We start from the raw sequence: 18091 nt of genomic DNA, 5'->3' as shown, positions 1-18091 counted from the left end.
TACAGGGGGGTTATCAATGACAGGGGGTGATCAGGGTGATCAGGGTGATCACCCCCCTGTCAATGATCACCCCCCCTGTAAGGCTCCATTCAGACATCCGCATGATTTTTTACGGATCCATGGATACATGGATCGGATCCACAAAACGCATGCGGACGTCTGAATGGAGCCTTACAGGGGGGTTATCAATGACAGGGGGTGATCAGGGTGATGAGGGTGATCACCCCCCTGTCAATGATCACCCCTCCTGTAAGGCTCCATTCAGACATCCGCATGATTTTTTACGGATCCATGGATACATGGATCGGATCCACAAAACACATACGGACGTCTGAATGGAGCCTTACAGGGGGTGATCAATGACAGGCGGGTGATCACCCATATACACTCCCTGATCACCCCCCTGTCATTGATAACCCCCCTGTAAGGCTCCATTTAGACGTCCGCATGTGTTTTGTGGATCCGATCCATGTATCCATGGATCTGTAAAAATCATGCGGACGTCTGAATGGAGCCTTACAGGGGGGTGATCAATGACAGGGGGGTGATCAATGACAGGGGGTGATCAGGGAGTGTATATGGGTGATCACCCGCCTGTCATTGATCACCCCCCTGTAAGGCTCCATTCAGACGTCCGTATGCTTTTTGCGGATCCGATCCATGTATCCGTGGATCCGTAAAAATCATACGGACGTCTGAACGGAGCCTGACAGGGGGGTGATCAATGACAGGGCGGTGATCAATGACAGGGGGGTGATCAGGGAGTTTATATGGGGTGATCATGGGTGATCAGGGGTTATAAGGGGTTAATAAGTGACGGGGGGGGGGGTGTAGTGTAGTGTAGTGTGGTGTTTGGTGCGACTGTACTGACCTACCTGAGTCCTCTGGTGGTCGATCCTAACAAAAGAGACCACCAGAGGACCAGGTAGGAGGTATATTAGACGCTGTTATGAAAACAGCGTCTAATATACCTGTTAGGGGTTAAAAAATTCGGATCTCCAGCCTGCCAGCGAGCGATCGCCGCTGGCAGGCTGGAGATCCACTTGCTTACCTTCCGTTCCTGTGAGCGCGCGCGCCTGTGTGCGCGCGTTCACAGGAAATCTCGCGTCTCGCGAGAAGACGCGTATATGCGTCCAGGAGGAATAAAGCAACCACCTCCCGGACGCATATATGCGTACAGCGGTCGGGAGGTGGTTAAACTGCCACCAGCTATACTTTCTGTTATGGGGAAAGAGCTGCAGCAGAAAGGGCAAACACACTAATCTGTTCCCACTGCCCTATTCACTACTTAGGGCTTATCTTAAGGAAAGCCAGGGTTTAGGCACGTGATCGGCGTACGGGTAAAAAACCCGTCTAGGGACGTCAGGGCAGTCAGGTGCCAGCCTCAAGGTGAGTTAGGGGTCACCATCTTTCCCTCTCCCTTGGACAGGGCCTTCCCTTTTCCCTCCCTTTGCGTCACGTATGTGATCGGCACGCCGGTCGTGATGTCCCCTGAGCTGTGATAGGGAGAGAGCTGCAGCAGAAAGGGTATGCCCCCTGAGCTGTGATAGGGAGAGAGCTGCAGCAGAAAGGACACACCTGCTGAGTTGAATGAGGAGATCTCTTGATCCATGTGAGCTACGGGGCTGGTTCAAGAGACTTTCATGTACTATATGATTTCTGATTTTCATTTTTTACATCAGTCATGGCATAACCCCTTTGATCAATAAGTGTCACGGCCACGGTTTGGCCGTGACTCCTTGGGAGCCGCATACAGTTGCCCGCGGTTTGGGTAGTTATTTTAACCGCAGCTTGAGGCATGATGTTGTTTGCCTCAAGTGCGATTGCCACGGACAACAGCTATGTGTGCGGTTCCCTTGGAGTTGTGTGCGTGTGTGTAGGCACTTTTGTATGTCTGGTGTGCACTGTGTTTTATGTTTGGTGCGCACAGACATCTTCCTTTCTCTGTGGCTGCCCGTGGCAACGTTTAGAATGTTGTACATGTGGTGGCAGTGTCCTGGCCTTCGGGCTGTCTCTCAGGACGGCTGCCACCCATGTCGTTGCCTGCGGCAACAGCCACAGTGTGATCTTAGTTTGGTCACTTCCCCTTTATGTGTGTTTCCCTTCTGTGGTGCTGGAAGGGTTAACTCCCTTCCCAGTGTGTGTGTGTGTGATGTCACTGGGTGTGTCCGACTGTGGGGTGTGGCTTCTTGGCCTATATAGCCTTGGTGTTTGACATGGCTCAGGAGGTTGCTCCAGTCATGCTTGGCTGGAGCAGCCTCCTGTGCATATTACCTGTCAGTGAGAGCCACCCCTGTGGTCATAAAGATATTGTCGTTATGTTTATGTCTTGCTGTGTGTGATGTTGTATGTTATGTTCTGTTGGGACCTTCCTATGTGTTTTGGTGCAGCTTACGGTCCTGGATTCCTGTTTGCACAGGGATCCAGTCAGCAAGGCTGTGACAGGTTGGTGGAACTAATAGTTCGCCTGTCATTCCCGTAAGGCTGTATGAGTTCCCCTTTTCCCAACAGCTTGGCCATGGAGACTCCTGCTCCTCCGTGCCTAGGAGGAGTAGGTCGTCTTACCCAGCTCCTAGCTCAGGGATCTGCGGAGGGTAATTCATGGCTCCGAGGTTCCTGCGCATGGGTCCTCCTACCTTAAAGGTCGGCCCATGCAGGTAGGAGTTAGGGTCAGGTTAGGGATGCTTGAGGAGGTGACCTGCTCCCTATCCTGTTCTCCTGGCCGAGCAGCCATAACAGCATCTGGCATCACACGGCTGAGGGTTTCCCCCATCCTCAGCCGTGACAATAAGCTAGATTTTTGTCCCATGTTCTAGCCTCCCCGTGATCCAGCGTCATCACATAAAAAAAGGATATATTTGCATGGTCAGAATTTCTGAAGTGGATCTGTGGAATTTTACATCTGATCATGCTGTACATTATAAAATCAGCGGTACTGTCATTTTTACCATCCAGATGCATTGCAGGAAGAGTGGATACGGATTCTGACAAAATCCACAACTACATCATATACTGTAGTAATAGAGACTTCACATTTGGACCACCATGATAAAAAGGAGAAAGTGTATAACACTTAAAGTACTGAGTCTTAATCTCAAGGCCAAACTAGAACAGCATGCGTCTAAAATAACATCTCTCAGACGGAAATGGCTCAAACAGATGCCAAATGTGCATCAGTCTTTTACACAATACGTTTTTTTCCTTTATTTTTCTGTTCTTCTGGCAGATCAGAAGAAAGGAAGAATAACGGTCATGTGAACTCTTCCTCAGACTTATGAAAAAACGTACATGATTTATTCTTACTAGCCATAACTTCTGCCCACTCTTATTTCTAATGTATATTTTGTCCTGAATAATCTGATATATTTCAGTGCTAATTTTAGCAATAAAAGTGTAGTAGGGCATTTCCCATGCTTTATTAGTGTTACGCCACGTGCAGACCCTCTGGATCTGATGTAGATATTAATGTTCCACTCTGAAAATACGCAACAAAGTACAGGATAACGCAAGTGAATGTGGTTTAGGCCTCATGCACACGACAGTATTTTTTCACGGTCCGCAAAAACGGGGTCCGTAGGTCCGTGATCCGTGACCGTTTTTTCGTCCGTGGGTCTTCCTTGATTTTTGGAGGATCCACGGACATGAAAAAAATGTCGTTTTGGTGTCCGCCTGGCCGTGCGGAGCCAAACGGATCCGTCCTGAATTACAATGCAAGTCAATGGGGACGGATCCGTTTGACGTTGACACAATATGGTGCAATTGCAAACGGATCCGTCCCCCATTGACTTTTAATGTAAAGTCAGGAGTCACTTTTATACCATCGGATCAGAGTTTTCTCCAATCCGATGGTATATTTTAACTTGAAGCGTCCCCATCACCATGGGAACGCCTCTATGTTAGAATATACTGTCGGATATGAGCTAGATCGTGAAACTCAGATCCGACAGTATATTCTAACACAGAGGTGTTCCCATGGTGATGGGGACGCTTCAGGTTAGAATATACTGAATAACTGTGTACATGACTGCCCCCTGCTGCCTGGCAGGTGCTGCCAGGCAGCAGGAGGCAGACCCCCCCCCCCTGTTTTTAACTCATTGGTGGCCAGTGCGGCCGGCCCTCCCTCCCCTGTAGTTAACTCATTGGTAGCCAGCCCCCCCCTCCCTCCCCTGTAGTTAACTCATTGGTGGCCAGTGGGCCCCCCTCCCTCCCCTGTAGTTAACTTGTTGGTAGCCAGCCGCCCCTCCCTCCCCTGTAGTTAACTCATTGGTGTCCAGTGGGCCCCCCCTCCCTCCGCTCTAGTTAACTCGTTGGTGGCCAGTGGGCCCTCTCCCCTCCCTCCCCCTCCTAATTAAAATCTCCCCCCCCTATCATTGGTGGCAGCGGAGAGTACCGATCGGAGTCCCAGTTTAATCACTGGGGCTCTGATCGGTAACCATGGCAACCGGGACACTACTGCAGTCCCGGTTGCCATGGTTACTTAGCAATTTGTAGAAGCATCATACTTACCTGCGAGCTGTGATGTCTGTGTCCGGCCGGGAGCTCCTCCTACTGGTAAGTGACAGATCATTAGGCAATGCACCGCACAGACCTGTCACTTACCAGTAGGAGGAGCTCCCGGCCGGACACAGACAGACATCGCTGCTCGCAGGTAAGTATGATGCTTCTACAAATTGCTAAGTAACCATGGCAACCGGGACTGCAGTAGCGTCCCGGTTGCCATGGTTACCGATCGGAGCCCCAGCGATTAAACTGGGACTCCGATCGGTACTCTCCACTGCCACCAATGATAGGGGGGGGGAGATTTTAATTAGGAGGGGGAGGGAGGGGAGAGGGCCCACTGGCCACCAACGAGTTAACTACAGCGGAGGGAGGGGGGCCCACTGGACACCAATGAGTTAACTACAGGGGAGGGAGGGGGGCCCACTGGACACCAATGAGTTAACTACAGGGGAGGGAGGGGGGCCCACTGGACACCAATGAGTTAACTACAGGGGAGGGAGGGAGGGGGGGCTGGCTACCAACGAGTTAACTACAGGGGAGGGGAGGGAGGGGGGGACCCCACTGGCTACCAATGAGTTAACTACAGGGGAGGGAGGGGGGGGGGCCGGCCACACTGGCCACCAATGTGTTAACTACAGGGGGGGAGGGGGGGTCTGCCCCCTGCTGCCTGGCAGCACCTGCCAGGCAGCAGGGGGCAGTCATGTACACAGTTCTTTTACTATATTCTAACCTGAAGCGTCCCCATCACCATGGGAACGCCTCTGTGTTAGAATATACTGTCGGATCTGAGTTTTCACGAAGTGAAAACTCACCTCTGAAAAAGCTTTTATGCAGACGGATCTTCGGATCCGTCTGTATGAAAGTAGCCTACGGCCACGGATCACGGACACGGATGCCAATCTTGTGTGCATCCGTGTTCTTTCACGGACCCATTGACTTGAATGGGTCCGTGAACCGTTGTCCGTCAAAAAACATAGGACAGGTCATATTTTTTTGACGGACAGGAAACACGGATCACGGTCTCGGCTGCAAAACGGTGCATTTTCCGATTTTTCAGCGAAAAAAAAAACTGAAAAAGGCACAACGGCCACGGATGCACACAACGGTCGTGTGCATGAGGCCTTAAAAAAACTGCCTCCACATACAATGGAAAAGATGTACTGCTATGTTTTGTGCTGGCTTTATCTGTTGCATAGGTTTATCTCCCCAGAGAACAAAAGGCTATCATCACCTGTCGGGGGAGAGTCAAAAGCTCTCCCCACACAAGTGTGTTAGCCGAAACCCGCCAACACCTTTTTCTATAGTGTGCAAGCACGGCCACCGCTGATAGATTGCAGGGTGGTCGTACACATGGAAACAAGCAGTGTATAATGTGATAGAAAAATGAATCCAGCCAGCAAGGGAAGCAATGAAGCAATATGGACAATCACTATACATTAGTAAGTGCCTTGTATTAACTTTCACTACATGATAAATGCCATTTGCTGAAATGAGACAACCCCTTTAACTCTTAGGCCCCTTTCACACGGGCGAGAATTCCGTGCGGGTGCAATGCGTGAGGTGAATCCGGACCCATTCTCTTCAATGGGGCTGTGTACATGAGCAGTGATTTTCACGCATGACTGGTGCGTTGCGTGAAAATCGCAGCAAGCTCTATATTGTGCCTTTTTCACGCAACACAAGCCCCATAGAAGTGAATGGGGCTGTGTGAAAATCGAAAGCATCCGCAAGCGGTGCGATTTTCATGCATGGTTGCTAGGAGATCTTTATTATTTCTCCTTATAACATGGTTATAAGGGAAAATAATAGCATTCTTAATACAGAATGCTTAGTAAAATAGTGATGGAGGGGTTAAAAAATAAAAAACAATTAATAAACTCACCTTAATCCACTTAAACGCACAGCCTGGCATGTTTTCTTTCTTTTTTGATGAAAAGGACCTTTGGTGATGTCACTGCACTCATCACATGGTCCATCACCATGGTGATGGACCATGTGATGAGCGAAGTGACGTCATCAAAGGTCCTTTAGCCAGGTCCTGAAGAAAGTAGAAAGAAGAGGAGATCCACTACTCGATCAAGTGGATGGGGTGAGTTAAATTTGTTTATTATTTTTAACCCCTCAATGGACATTTTACTAAGCATTCTGTATTAAGAATGCTATTATTTTCCCTTATAACCATGTTATTGGGGAAAATAATAAAATCTACAGAACACCTAACCCAAACCCGAACTTCTGTGAAGAAGTCTGGGTTCGGGTCTGGGTACCAAACATTTTCCCGCAACTCACCCGCATCTTGTCCGGCCCTCACACGCGACGCCCGTGTGAAAGAGGCCTTACTATTATCCATAAAAAGCACATATACTCATTGCTGATATGTATGTCCTAGACATAAACAGATAGAATTGAAATACAAATACAGTGGTTCCTCAAGATACAGTGGCCTCAGGATACAATATTTTCAACATACAATGGTCTTTTCTGGCCCATCGTAAGTTGAAACTAGACTCATCATACAATGCCTCAAACTCAGATCCAACCAATCGACACCACTTCTCTGGTAAAATAGCTGTAGTAGTTGCGAGTTAGCAGCTAGCCCTGGGTTTTATATGTAAGGACATGTCTTATCTGTCTTAGTTATCTGCTTATTTTTCTTAAATTTTAATTTTCTCTTATCTTGGATGACATTTTGGGGCTTTGGAACTGATTACTCAAGTTAAAAATGGTTTCAACATGCAATGGTCCTCCAGGAACCAATAAATATTGTAACTTGAGGGACCACTGGTACACCAAAACAACTGAAACAACTATCTGCAGGGTAGCCCACGAAAAAGTAGCCCACCTCCAGCAATAGTATGACAAGATGAATCAGCAAGTGGACTGTTTTTTTCTAATTACCCACAAGTCACAAAAAATGCTGAAAGTGGTCCCCATTCCCATCTACGCATCTTTGGGCACGGCGGATTATGTTGGCTGATACTGCTTGCAACTCTTCAACAGTGATGCTGCAGAAGAAAAAATGTCCTGCTTTTTCAAACAAGATGGGACAACATGTCACACCTCACAGATCTCACTGGACCGGGTTCATGAACTGTTTACGGAGGAGCGAACTGTGAGAAAGGGGTTATGGCCACTACATTCCCCAGACTTATCCAGATACGATTTTTATCTGTGGGGAAATTTTAAACAGAAAGGGCTGTTTCACCGTGGGCCGTGCGTGACATCCGCTCCGTGAATGACATCCAAGACCCGATGCGAACTGCAGAGGCACGGAGCATTAACATGACTGATAATGCTCCGTGCCTCTCTGTGATCTCTTTACTACGAAATCACAGGTAGATAAAGTTGTCACTGTGATTTCGTAGTAAAGAGGTCACAGAGAGGCCCGGAGCATTATCAGTCATGTTACTGCTCCGTGCTTCTGCAGTTCGCATCGGGTCTTGGCTGTCATTCACGGAGCTGATGTCACGCAAGGCATCCGCTCGTGTGAAACAGCCCAAAGTGTCCACTAACAATCCACATCTCCTGGATAAACTTAGGGAAAACATCCCAAACACTATCCGCAGGATCACTGTTGAGGAGCTGCAAGCAGTATCAGCCAACATGATCTGATGTGCCCAAAGATGCATAGAACGGGGAGCACTGTCAGCAGTGTTCAAGGATTCTTCAGGGGAACTAGGCTCAGGTACCATTAACCAGCTTGTCAGGGTATCAGAGCAATATCTAGTGGTGCAACAACATGTGATTGTGTTAGGCCCCTTGCAGACGAGCGTGTGTGGATTAGGTCCATTCGCAAATTCAGTTTTGTCTGCGACCGTAGTTTTTATCGCGTGGGTGCAACGCTACTTAATGCGTTTTACACGCGTGTGATAAATAACTTAAGGTATACAAACAACATCTCTTAGCAACCATCCGCGAAAAACGCAAGTGCGGATGCGATTTCATGCAGCTTTATTCACTTCTATGGGGCCAGCGTTGAGTGAAAATCGCAGAATATAGAACATGCTGCGATTTTCACGCAGCGCACAAGTAATGCGTGAAAACCAACGCACATGTACACAGTCCCATTGAAATTAATGGGTCTGGATTTCGTCCGGGCGCAATGCGTTCGCATCACGCATTGCACCTGCGCGGAATACTTGCTCGTGTGAAAGAATATAGATTGAAATGCAAAGGAGTCCACTTCTAAGGCCCAGAGTTAGTCTCCTGTGCTCACTCCTGCATCAAAGAAATGAGTCCTCCAATAAGGTTAAAGAGGTATTCCAGTTTTGTAATATTGATGACCTATTCTCGGTGGACATCTGACTCTTGGCACCACAGTCAATTAGCTGTTTGAAGAGGTTGCGGCGCTATTGCGAGACCTGCAGTCTCTTTAATGTTTACCTGCACGCCGTCTACATCGTAGTGGTGGCGCAGTGTAATTACACCTTCCGCTCTCACTCACTTGAATGGGATGAACAGTGTAATTACAACTCGCCACTAAAGAAAATGCGGCGCTGGCACTAGCGCCACGGCCTCTTCAAAAAGCTGATCAGCAAGGGTGCCAAGAGTCGGACCCCACCAATCCTGTCTAAAGCTCATCAAAATCATGAGACTGGAATACCACCTTAACCAGCTCCCGACCGCCTAACGCAGGGATGCGTCCTGCGGGCGGCCGGGTTATTCCTCGTTGACACGTCGGCGCGTCATCTTGCGAGACGCGAGATTTCCTGTGAACGCGCGCTCACAGGATCGGAAGGTAAACTAGTTGATCTACAGTTGGCAGGCTGTAGATGCGATTTTTTTTAACCCTTAAAAGGTATATCAGACGCTGTTTTGTTAACAGCGTCTGATAAACCTGCTACCTGGTCCTCTGGTGGTCCCTTTTGCTTGGATCGACCACCAGAGGACACAGGCAGCTCTGTAATAAGTGGCACCAAGCACCACACTACACTACACCCCCCCTGTCACTTATTAACCCCTTATTAACCCCTGATCACCCCCCATGTCATTGATCACCCCCCTGTAAGGCTCCATTCAGACGTCTGTATGTGTTTTGCGAATCCGCGGATCCGCAAAACACAGACACCGCGGATCTGTAAAACACGGACACCAGCAATGTGCTTTCCGCATTTTGCGGATCCGTACATTACCAGAACTATACAGAAAATGCCTTTTCTTGTCCGCAATTCCGGACAAGAATAGGACATGTTCTATAGGCTCTACAAAAAACGCAGTGTTCACCCGATCAGGCCTGATCTTGTGCGCACACTTGCGTTCAGTCCGTCCCACCGCAGTGACAGAAATATATTTTTTCTGATCACTGCAAAAACACCGCTGCGGCGCTATAAAGATCACTTTTGAGGGGCATGGCGAGTTCATAGAAGATTTTTTTTGGCACAAGTTGTTTTTTTTTTTCTTACAAAGTCTCATATTCCACTAACTTGTGACAAAAAATAAAATCTCACATGAACTCACCATACCCCTCGCGGAATCCAAATAAGTAAATATTTTTAGACATTTATATTCTAGACTTTAGGGCCCCTAAAATGCTAGGGCAGTATAAATACCCCATAAGTGACCCCATTTTGGAAAGAAGGGGCATGGCGAGGGGCATGGCGAGTTCCTAGAATATTTTTTGGGGGGCACAAGTTAGCGGAAAATGTTTTTTTTTCTGCTAACTTGTGCCCAAAAAAATATTCTAGGAACTCGCCATGCCCCTCACGGAATAACTTGGGTGTCTTCTTTCCAATATGGGGTCACATGTGGGGTATTTATACTGCCCTGGCATTTTAGGGGCCCTAAAGCGTGAGAAGAAGTCTGGAATCCAAATGCCTAAAAATGCCCTCCTAAAAGGTACTTATTGGAATTTGGGCCCCTTTGCGCACCTAGGCTGCAAAAAAGTGTCACACATGTGGTATCGTCGTACTCAGGAGAAGTAGGGCAATGTGTTTTGGGGTGTATTTTTACATATACCCATGCTGGGTGAGAGAAATATCTCTGTAAAATGACAACTTTGTATAAAAAAAGTTGTCTTTTACAGAGATATTTCTCTCACCCACCATGGGTATATGTAAAAATACACCCCAAAACACATTGCCCTACTTCTTCTGAGTACGGCGATACCACATGTGTGACACTTTTTTGCAGCCTAGGTGAGCAAAGGGGCCCAAATTCTAAAGAGCACCTTTAGGATTTCACAGGGCATTTTTTACGCATTTGGATTCCACTCTACTTCTCACGCTTTAGGTCCCCTAAAATGCCAGGGCAGTATAAATACCCCACAAGTGACCCCATTTTGGAAAGAAGACACCCCCAGGTATTTCGTGAGGGGCATGACGAGTTCATGTAAAATTTTATTTTTTTGTCACAAGTTAGTGGAATATGAACTTTGTAAGAAAAGAAAAAAAAAAAGAAAAATAATCATTTTCCGCTAACTTGTGACAAAACATAAAAACTTCCATGAACTCACTATGCCCATCAGCGAATACCTTAGGGTGTCTACTTTCCGAAATGGGGTCATTTGTGGGGTGTTTCTACTGTCTGGGAATTGTAGAACCTCAGGAAACATGAGAGGTGCTCAGAAAGTCAGAGCTGCTTTAAAATGCGGAGATTCACATTTTTGTACCATAGTTTGTAAATGCTATAACTTTTGCGCAAACCAATAAATATACACTTATTGCATTTTTTTTTATCAAAGACATGTAGAACAATACATTTTGAGAAAAATTTATATAGAAATGTAGTTTTATTTTAAAAATGTTACAACAAAAAGTGAAAAATGTAATTTTTTAGCAAAAATTTCAGTCAATTTTGATTAATAACAAAAAAAGTAAAAATGTCAGCAGCAATGAAATACCACAAAATGAAAGAGCTCTATTAGTGAGAAGAAAAGGAGGTAAAATTCATTTGGGTGGCAAGTTGTATGACCGTGCAATAAACCGTGAAAGTAGTGCAGTGCAGAATTGTAAAACATGGTCTGGTCATTAAGTGGGTTTAAGCTAGGGGGGCTGAGGTGGTTAAAGGGAATCTGTCACCCCGATTTTGCACTATTATCTACAGTAATACATGGGTAGTACTGCAGATAAGATGTCACTACTTTTTATTTTCCTACTGCCCCCTCTCCCCCCACCTCTGTCAGCGCTCAGAGCTGCACTGAAATACATAGTCTGGACTGCTGTACTGTTCTGACATAATGGAGAGGACTCATGTGCGCATGCACAGCAGTCCTGACAATGTATTTCAGTGGAGCTCTGAGCGCTGACAGCTGGGGAGTGGGTGCAGTAGGAAAATTAAAAATACTGATCTGGAACCCATATCTCAGTACTACTCATGTATTACTGTAGATAATGGTCCAAACTCGGGGTGACAGATTCCCTTCAAGGAGCAGCGTCTGCAGTGGCAGAACAGTATGGTTAAAAAAACTGTATGAAAAAACTGCCACGAAAACTGTGACTTAAAGAAAGAACTCTCTGTGACTCTGTGTGTGTATGTGTATGTAAATCCATCATTGGATGTGGATTTTGACACTGATTTACTGCTGATTCTGCCAAAACAAACTAAGACTGGTGATAATATGCCAAAACATACTGACAGATTACTCAAACTCTTATTATTTGCAAATGTATAACCCTACATCAAAAAATAAAATTGTGCATTAAAAAAAGACTCATTAGAACATATTCTATATATAGAACGTATTCCTTCCTGCACTTTACACCACATTTGCCTCTGCATTCTTCCAACTCATTGCACTTGTCTTCCACTGAATTCACTTGAAACGTCCATACCACTCCCTGATTCAGTTCTGCAGATTACATTCACAGAACATCAGCTGTGTTAGCCTACCTTTAATGTCCATGCTTTCTACTGCCTTACAGAGGTTGTGCGCTCCAAGATGTTGGGAATTGTAGCGGTATGTCTCTTGGTGTCCCTTGGTGTTACGACTTCAGGTCTGGCTGAACTAACATTCATGGTTTTAAGCAAAAATCAGTTGGAAACCCAAGGCTTTCTCTCTGCAGATACACCATGCTGCATTCCTGTCCACTGTACGAGACTAAAGTGAGAAGGTGTGATCATGTAACCAAACAAGCTCCTCTGCTCCGAGCAGTCATAGCTACACTAGAACCGGTAATGCAGAATATCCAGGAAATAAGCAGGTGGACTTTGGCTTGAAACCTTCCTTAGAGTATGGGTTGCCAAGAAGAATGCCGTAAGAGGCTGAGTCAGTTCCTAGCTCAGGTTACAGAATGAGAAAGTTAAAATATGTTGATTGAGTACTTTATAAAGTCAATGTACAATCCAGACAGTGTTAGGTAGGGTATGAGGAAGACTCTGCAACTGTTTTCATAATCATTGGTCATTTCCCAATGTTGAGCCCAACACTACAGTAGTTCTGTCTCTTACTGTTTTGCATGCGCACATCTCCAAAGGAGTACATCTTAAAGAGCAACTAAACTTTTGATAAAATTTCTCTAATGCCCTAATAACACTTTTTGTAATATGCTTTATTAAGGCATTTTAATATTTTTAATAGACTTTAACCTCCCTAAAGCGCACCTTTTCCTGCTTAAAATTGACTTTTCTGTACACAGCTGACTTCTCCGGGGGGCACGGGCAGGGGCAGCAATGTGCGCTCCTGGTCGCACTGCCTGCGCTTCGGCCCCCTTCATAAAATGTAGAGTCCGTACACCATACACCTCTGAGAAGTCAGCGGTGTACAGAAAAGTCCATTTTAAGCGCACAGGGAAAAGGATTTGAGGAGGTAAAGTGCGCTTTTGGGGGGGGGGGGGTAAAGTCTATTAAAAGTAGAAAAAAAATCCAGTAATAAAGTATATTACAAAAACTGTTGTTAGGGCATTAGGGACATTTTAGCTAAAATTATACCAAAAATGTAGTTACTCTTTAAAGGGATTCTGTCACCAGATTTGAGGCCTATAACCTAAACATATGGCCAGGTCCCTACTAATACGCTGAATCCGAAACTGACCTTATTAAATGTGCCTGTGGCTCTATTAGCACATAAAACAGGTTTTTATAACCTGTCATTCACCTAACTAAGGTGCCCAAGGGGACGTCTCTTCATGCAGGGTGTCCGGCTGCAGCCATCTCCGTCTGGTGCCCAGCGCCGCCTTCCCACTAGAAATCGCCGCCCTCCCTTTCAATAGATCCGTCTACCTCACCTCAGCGCCGCCTCCGAAATCGTCCGCTCTCCTCAGCCAGATCCTGCGAGTGCGCACTAGGTATAACCTGATGTGCCCATGTGGACTCCTGGCAGCGGCCTCGCTGAGCGAAGTGCGCATGCGCTGGCCGGCCCACTTCGCTCAAACCTGCCTTGACCGCCCTATTGCAGCCATCCTCTCACAGCCGCACGGGATCTGGCTGAGGAGAGCGGACGATTTCGGAGGCGGCGCTGAGGTGAGGTAGGCGGCTCTATTGAAAGGGAGGGCGGCGATTTCTAGTGGGAAGGCGGCGCTGGGCACCAGACAGAGATGGCTGCAGCCGGGCACCCTGTATGAAGCGATGTCCCCTTGGGCACCTTAGTTAGGTGAATGACAGGTTATAAAAACCTGTTTTATGTGCTAATAGAGCCACAGGCACATTTAATAAGGTCAGTTTCGGATTTAGCGTATTAGTAGGGACCTGGCCATATGTTTAGGTTATAGGCCTCAAATCTGGTGACAGAATCCCTTTAACCATTGTGTACTGTCAAACTGAGCATACATAACCATGCCAAACACAGCATAATTATCATAGCCATATAGTATGGCACCCACATTACAGTGCCATACATTGCCCACACTTGCCTAAATAAAAATGAAGGACAGTGCCATATGCTTCCATATAATATGCTGCATCACATACTGCCTAAAGTCAAGTATGCTGTGTTAAAATAACACTAATATGTAGTGCTCAAATAATAGCTAGATATATAAGTAATCTAGTGCTATACATTGCAGGGGTGTGGAAATAAATAAAAAAACTACTTGTCGAAGGACTAAAGCGGGGTCTCAATCTACTTGTCCCTCATGACAATCTACTTGTCCTGATACAAAAAGTAATTTTAAATCAAAACCATATTTAAGTGAATCCCTTTAATGTACATGCCATACTGGGGCAGTGAATCCCTTTAATGTACATGCCATACTGGGCCAGTGAATCCCTTTAATATACATGCCATACTGGGCCAGTGAATCCCTTTAATGTACATGCCATACTGGGCCAGTGAATCCCTTTAATATACATGCCATACTGGGCCAGTGAATCCCTTTAATATACATGTCATACTGGGGCAGTGAATCCCTTTAATGTACATGCCATACTGGGGCAGTGAATCCCTTTAATATACATGCCATACTGGGCCAGTGAATCCCTTTAATATACATGTCATACTGGGGCAGTGAATCCCTTTAATGTACATGCCATACTGGGGCAGTGAATCCCTTTAATATACATGCCATACTGGGGCAGTAAATCCCTTTAATGTACATGCCATACTGGGGCAGTGAATCCCTTTAATGTACATGCCATACTGGGCCAGTGAATCCCTTTAATATACATGTCATACTGGGGCAGTGAATCCCTTTAATGTACATGCCATACTGGGGCAGTGAATCCCTTTAATATACATGCCATACTGGGGCAGTAAATCCCTTTAATATACATGCCATACTGGGCCAGTGAATCCCTTTAATATACATGCCATACTGGGGCAGTGAATCCCTTTAATGTACATGCCATACTGGGCCAGTGAATCCCTTTAATATACATGCCATACTGGGGCAGTAAATCCCTTTAATGTACATGCCATACTGGGGCAGTGAATCCCTTTAATATACATGCCATACTGGGGCAGTGAATCCCTTTAATATACATGCCATACTGGGGCAGTGAATCCCTTTAATGTACATGCCATACTGGGCCAGTGAATCCCTTTAATATACATGCCATACTGGGGCAGTGAATCCCTTTAATGTACATGCCATACTGGGCCAGTGAATCCCTTTAATATACATGCCATACTGGGGCAGTGAATCCCTTTACTGGGGCAGTGAATCCCTTTAATATACATACCATACTGGGGCAGTGAATCCCTTTAATATACATGCCATACTGGGCCAGTGAATCCCTTTAATATACATGCCATACTGGGGCAGTGAATCCCTTTAATGTACATGCCATACTGGGCCAGTGAATCCCTTTAATGTACATGCCATACTGGGGCAGTGAATCCCTTTAATGTACATGCCATACTGGGGCAGTGAATCCCTTTAATGTACATGCCATACTGGGGCAGTGAATCCCCTTAATGTACATGCCATACTGGGGAAGTCCCCCGTCCCCCCCCCCTATTCATGGAGGGTGAGTGGCTGGAAGTTGGAACCTGGCAGCACTCCTATTGACACTTCAATGCCAGGGAGAAGAAGCAGAGCGGCAGCCTGACAGCAGAGCATAGCTGACCCAGAGCAGTCACCACACACACTACCTGCTGGGCTATCTATCACAGCACGGGCTGCCACCATGTCAGGAGCTCCTATTACAGCCGCTGACTAACGCGTGCCTCCGCTGGGAGCTGACTTCCGGCCCGTGGCACCCGACTTCCGGCCTGCACAGGAGCGCTGATAACACTGCGGTAAGCAGCCCGGACTTGCTGCACCGGGCTGTGTATTAGAGGAAAACTCGGCGCAACCCTAGCCCTGCTACTTGCCCGCAGGGCTAAGCTGCCTGCACAAACTACCTGCCCGGTGCCCGGAACTGCATGTCCCGGGCGTCGGGCGATAGGAATTCCACACCCCTGCATTGTCTACTGTCACAACCAGACAGCTGAGAAGCTCTGACAGAAGCCTTTCAGAACCTCCTCCTTGAGTTTTCTTTGTTTTTGGTTTTCAATTCCTCATCTCGTTAGCCTCTCTCAGCTGTCATGTAGTTGGACTGATTGCATCCCTTTAACCCCTTAAGGACACAGGGCGTACAGGTACGCCCTTGTGCCCTGGTACTTAAGGACACAGGGCGTACATGTACGCCCTGTGCATTTTCGATCACTGCCGTGCGGCTGGCAGTGATCGGAACCCGGTGCCTGCTCAAATCATTGAGCAGGCACCTAGGCAAAATGCGCGGGGGGGTCCCGTGACCCCCCCATGTCGGCGATCGCGGCAAACCGCAGGTCAATTCAGACCTGCGGTTTGCTGCGATTTCTGCAGTTTCTGATCCCCGCGGTCCCTGACCGCGGGGATCAGAAACTTTAGTATTCCTAAAGTGCATCTGTATCCCCCCCCCCTGCACCCCTTAGTGATTTTTGCCCGGTGGGAGGTGCAGGGGGAGGGTTGCGGGCGGTGCGGGCGGTGCGGGCGGTGCGGGCGGTGCGGTAGGCGGGATCGCGATCCCCGCCCGCCTCCCATTGCGTAATCGTTGGCGTCTAGTGGGTATACCAGGGTGCCAGCACATTGCTGGCACCCTGGTATAAACGGCTGACATCGGTGATGCGATGTCAGCCGTTTAACCCTTTCCATACAGCGGTCCGTACGGACCGCTGTATGGAAAAGGTTAACAGTAAGAGGGAGCTCCCTCCCTCTCCGATCGGGGGGCTGCTGTGCCTTTGCAGTCCCCCGAATGGAGAGGGAGAGAACTTCCAGGCAGCCCCCCAAGCCCCGTCCTTACCCTTCCCCGTCTGCGCAGTTCTGGCCACTACTGAGCAGACGGGGAAGGTTCCCATGGCAACAGGACGCCTTCTCAGGCGTCCTGCTGTCCATGGTGCTGAACAGATCTGTGCTGAAAGGCATAGATCTGTTCAGACAAAGTGTAAAATACAGTATAGTACTATATATTGTACTGTACTGTATTATGCAGACATCAGACCCACTGGATCTTCAAGAACCAAGTGGGTCTGGGTCAAAAAAAAAGTGAAAAAAGTGAAAAATAAAGTAAAAATCAAAAAACACATTTATCACTGATTAAAAATGAAAAAAATAAAATTCCCTACACATGTTTGGTATCGCCGCGTCCGTAACGACCTGATCTATAAAACGGTAATGTTACTTTACCCGAACGGTGAACGCCATAAAAATTAAAAATTAAAAACTATGATGAAATTGGAATTTTGCACACCTTACTTCCCAAAAAAGGTAATAAAAGTGATCAAAAAAGTCGCATCTATGCCAAAATTGTAACAATCAAACCGTTATCTCATCCCGCAAAAATCATACCCTACCCAAGATAATCGCCCAAAAACTGAAAAAGTTATGGCTCTTACACTATGGAAACACTAAAACATGATTTCTTTTGTTTCAAAAATGAAATCATTGTGTAAAACTTACATAAATAAAAAAAAGTATACATATTAGGTATCGCCGCGTCCGTATTCACCGGCTCTATAAAAATATCACATGCCCTAACCCCTCAGATGACCACCGTAAAAAAATAAAAATAAAAACGGTGTAAAAAAAGCCATTTTTTGTCATCTTCCGTCACAAAAAGTGTAATAGCAAGCAATCAAAAAGTCATGTGCACCCCAAAATAGTGCCAATCAAACCGTCATCTCATCCCACAAAAAATGAGACCCTACTTAAGATAATCGCCCAAAAATTTAAAAAACTATGGCTCTTAGACTATGGAG

At 46.7% G+C, this 18091-nt stretch overlaps 1 protein-coding gene across 2 annotated transcripts in view; it reads right to left on the bottom strand.

Annotated features, from left to right (window-relative positions):
- The window catches only part of LRRC31 (leucine rich repeat containing 31), a 46681-nt gene extending 34033 nt beyond the window's left edge, over positions 1–12648 (bottom strand). The window contains exon 1 of one of the 2 annotated variants that reach the window (XR_006388809.1): positions 12328–12648. Coding sequence is in view for 1 of the 2 variants with exons in the window: in XM_044291415.1 (XP_044147350.1) it covers positions 12328–12340 (13 nt within the window). In the remaining variant the exon portion in view is untranslated. The remainder of the gene's footprint in view (positions 1–12327) is intronic. The other variant, XM_044291415.1, reaches the window with a different exon arrangement.
- Positions 12649–18091: the final 5443 nt, after the last annotated feature.

Source organism: Bufo gargarizans, chromosome 4 (genome assembly GCF_014858855.1).
Source record: "Bufo gargarizans isolate SCDJY-AF-19 chromosome 4, ASM1485885v1, whole genome shotgun sequence".
Classification (NCBI taxonomy): domain Eukaryota; kingdom Metazoa; phylum Chordata; class Amphibia; order Anura; family Bufonidae; genus Bufo; species Bufo gargarizans.
The sequence above is the reverse complement of the archived record's forward strand: the minus strand, read 5'-3'. Positions and strand labels throughout refer to the sequence as shown.